At 35.8% G+C, this 3371-nt stretch overlaps 1 protein-coding gene across 1 annotated transcript; it reads right to left on the minus strand.

The window, feature by feature from the left end:
* Nucleotides 1-54: 54 nt before the first annotated feature.
* On the minus strand, nt 55-1464 carry LOC112462642. Its single transcript, XM_025028530.1, has one exon. The coding sequence runs from the start codon at nt 1462-1464 to the stop codon at nt 55-57; it is 1410 nt and encodes a 469-aa protein (XP_024884298.1).
* Between the last annotated feature and the right edge of the window lie 1907 nt (nt 1465-3371).

Here is a 3371-nt window from a genome sequence, read left to right on the forward strand (position 1 = left end):
GAACCTAATGAAGTAAGAGATCAAGTATACTGATAGTTAAGTAAAATTTTAGCTTTATTCTATCTGACTAGTGCTGGATGGTAATTGAGACTCTGATTCTTTATCTAATGTATTTATCGTATTAGAAGAAAGTTCGGAAATATGTACAGTTGTATGATGCCTTTTACCACACTTCTTGCAACGTTTTTCTATTTTGCACATTGATACCTTATGTTTCCCTAAACAATTATAACACAACTTGTGTTTGTCTATGAGTGCTAACCTTTGATTTATAGTCCCGTTGACATACGTAGGACAATTTACATGAAAATGTTCTCCCTTACAAATAGAACAAATGAAGTGGCTAAATGATGAGTTGTTATTAGACGTTTCCGAATAATGAGATTTTGTTGAAGCTTTAAATGTGATTTTGTCCCCTCGAGACTTTTCATACGCCTGCAGCGAAGAAAGACGAGTAACTAAAAAATCGATAAGCTCTTTCCATGATGGAGGGATTTTTGAAGAACCTAATGAATTTTCCCATGCTTTTATTGATTCTGAATCCAACTTTAGTACCGTCAAGTGAACAAAAATGACATCCCACGTTTCAACTGGCTGTTGCAAAGTTTCCAAAGTGCTATGAATTTGCAGCACAGTGGTGTACAATAGTTCTAATTCAACAGAAGATTCTTTTGTCATAGGCTTTAGATTGAATAAGGAGTCTAATGCTGTGTTGACCTGAAGTCGATTATTATCATAAAAAGATACTAACGATTCCCATGTCTTTGAAAAATTCTCTGTAGTTAATGCCGTATTTTGAATTAATTGAGATGCTGTACCGGTTAAACTAGTTTTTAAATATTGTAACTTTTCAACGGGATTTAAGGATGTAGATACAACCATAGAAGCAAACAAATCTCGATATTCTAACCATTTTGCCGGATTACCATCAAAGGTAGGAATTTTAATACGCGGAAGCCTTGAATATGGATAACCGCTTGTCGAAGGAATCTCATTAGACAAAGATTGAACGGGCAAAGAATTAGTTAAAACTGGTTGTTCTGTAATTACACTATCCCTTATTGATATTGGTTCATTTATATGAGAACTAGGCCTTACGACAACTGATTCCTCTTCCCTAAGATTCGATTCCACCACAACAGGTTCATTTACATAAAGACTCGACTTAATCTGTTCAACAGCTGCTAGGTAACACGTACGTGTAGTTGAGAATAATTGATCAACGAAGTAAGAATGAGATAGCGCTAATTTTTTATCCTCATTTCCGAGTTTATTGACTGCCAATAGAATAGTGTCGTTCATTGAAGTAAACCTATTCCACTTATGTTTAAGGTAACCTATATGCTCGTCTATTTTAGTTTGTGTAGGTGTCGACGGATCACTGTCAATAAAGTTTTTATACGCGATTGCTATGAATTGACTCATTTGTAATTGTTGATTAAAATAATCGAATATTGAATCCATTGTTCGGAATGTAAATATTTACCGATCTCAAACTAGAAATGACTCAGGCGGAATGATCTATCACTTGTCTCTATTTGTAAACCTTCGCGAAACTCGATCTGTCGCTTCCTCAATCCGGATGTTAATTTGTAAATGTAACAATAATCAAAATGAATCTTGAATTTAATAATTTTATCCGGAATCTCAAATCTATATCCGGCTCGAAGGACCAATGTTTGCACAAGCTCGCGCACAAGCCTGAACTCTAGATTTAGATGAGGAAGGACAAATAATTAAGAATCCGGTGGTTGAGAGAGAGATTGCATTTAATTATTTAAGAACTGTAAAATGACTCGAATGGGCAGAACTAGGCAAAGAATACCAACATTCGTTGCTTCGGAGAAGGGAAACTGCCCGAAAACCTTCCCAGTATTCGTGAACAGGTTATTACATAAATTACAGAATATAATGAGAATACAATAAATGAATAAAATACGCAACGTAAATAAATCAATAATTATTATAGTACAGTCCTTTCCTGGTATCGATGACGAAATGAAAGTGAAATTCAAAGAAGCTTTGTTTTTATATATTCAGTTTACTCATAAAGGAAATGTTTATAGTACGTAATCTCAGAGTTTCTGTTAACGTAGTCAAACTAAAAAGAGAAAATGTAATTTCAGGATAGGACTGTTCAACAAAGAAATCAAATCAATCAGCATATAAATTCAAACATAAGTAATATAGATATTGAATCAATGTATCAATCTGTGAGTCGTAATTATAGCCTATTTCGCTTTAACTTGTTAAAGTTTATCATATATCGACATTTTCTATAAAGCTAATAATTTTCTTTTAGCCAAATCCCTTCTTTGATACAAAATTACAAAGTATAAGAATTTCTCAATAGATAGCATTCACAAAGCTTATTGAATCGATACATTAATTCAGAATAGCAGAAACAATATATTTGATCAGTCAGAGTTAACACCATACGTAGTGAAATAATCATTAAATCAAGAAATTAATGCTCACAGAAACGCACAGAAATGAATTTGATAATAACGCAAGAGAAGAATTATGTCTCGCATCGAACGCAATTTCATTTAATACTTATTTTAAAAGAAATAGAGAAAATGGTCGCAAGGTAATATAATACATCATAAATACGTAATAAAGTTTGTCTTTTACAGTTCACGAAAAATGGTTGCAACCGTACGATAAGTGAATTTACTTTAAACTGAGCTCAGTATTCTAATTTTACTCGAAATAGATTGTTCACAAACGGAAATAAGAGAGGATGGTTTCCTTTCAACCCGCGAGACTAGCAAGGATAACCCTCAGATGAGATTAGGATCCTTTGATCAGGATTCCTATCGTGACGCTAGACGAAATTCTAACGTCTCTACTTAGAATTGAGAAATAATTGGTTACCTTGTGAGAAAATCAGGTGAATATTTAGAGCTAGTCTTACAGAACACGCCACAGATATCTTTTCCTACACTTTATGACTTCGAAAGGGCTCGAAATTCCTGTCGTCCAGGCTCTCTCGAGTTCTGCTGCAAATGGCTGCCCTCCTTCGTGCCACGTGCCGGCATGGCTCGCCGGTACGGATATCCCTGGATTCCTCTCGGTAATGCTCGCCGTATCAAGTATATATCGTTGAATAAAATATGGTATGCAATTAATCACAATGTGAGACACGGATATACGATTCAATACTGAATGACGCGACACCAAAAATATGACGCAACACTATCGACTTTTTGCAAAAGAACACGAAGCATCGTGCTCGCAATCTGGGAAACGAATGGCTCGCTCGCTCGGGCTGCACGCCCCTCCAGATATCCTTACGCAAGCGCGCGGGACGACCGCGCTCGACCGTTCTCGAGCGCCCGCGTTACTACGCGGTCGGAACTATTTCTTCG

Source organism: Temnothorax curvispinosus, unplaced genomic scaffold (genome assembly GCF_003070985.1).
Source record: "Temnothorax curvispinosus isolate PA1 unplaced genomic scaffold, ASM307098v1 QBEX01012638.1, whole genome shotgun sequence".
In the NCBI taxonomy this organism is placed as follows: Eukaryota; Metazoa; Arthropoda; class Insecta; order Hymenoptera; family Formicidae; genus Temnothorax; species Temnothorax curvispinosus.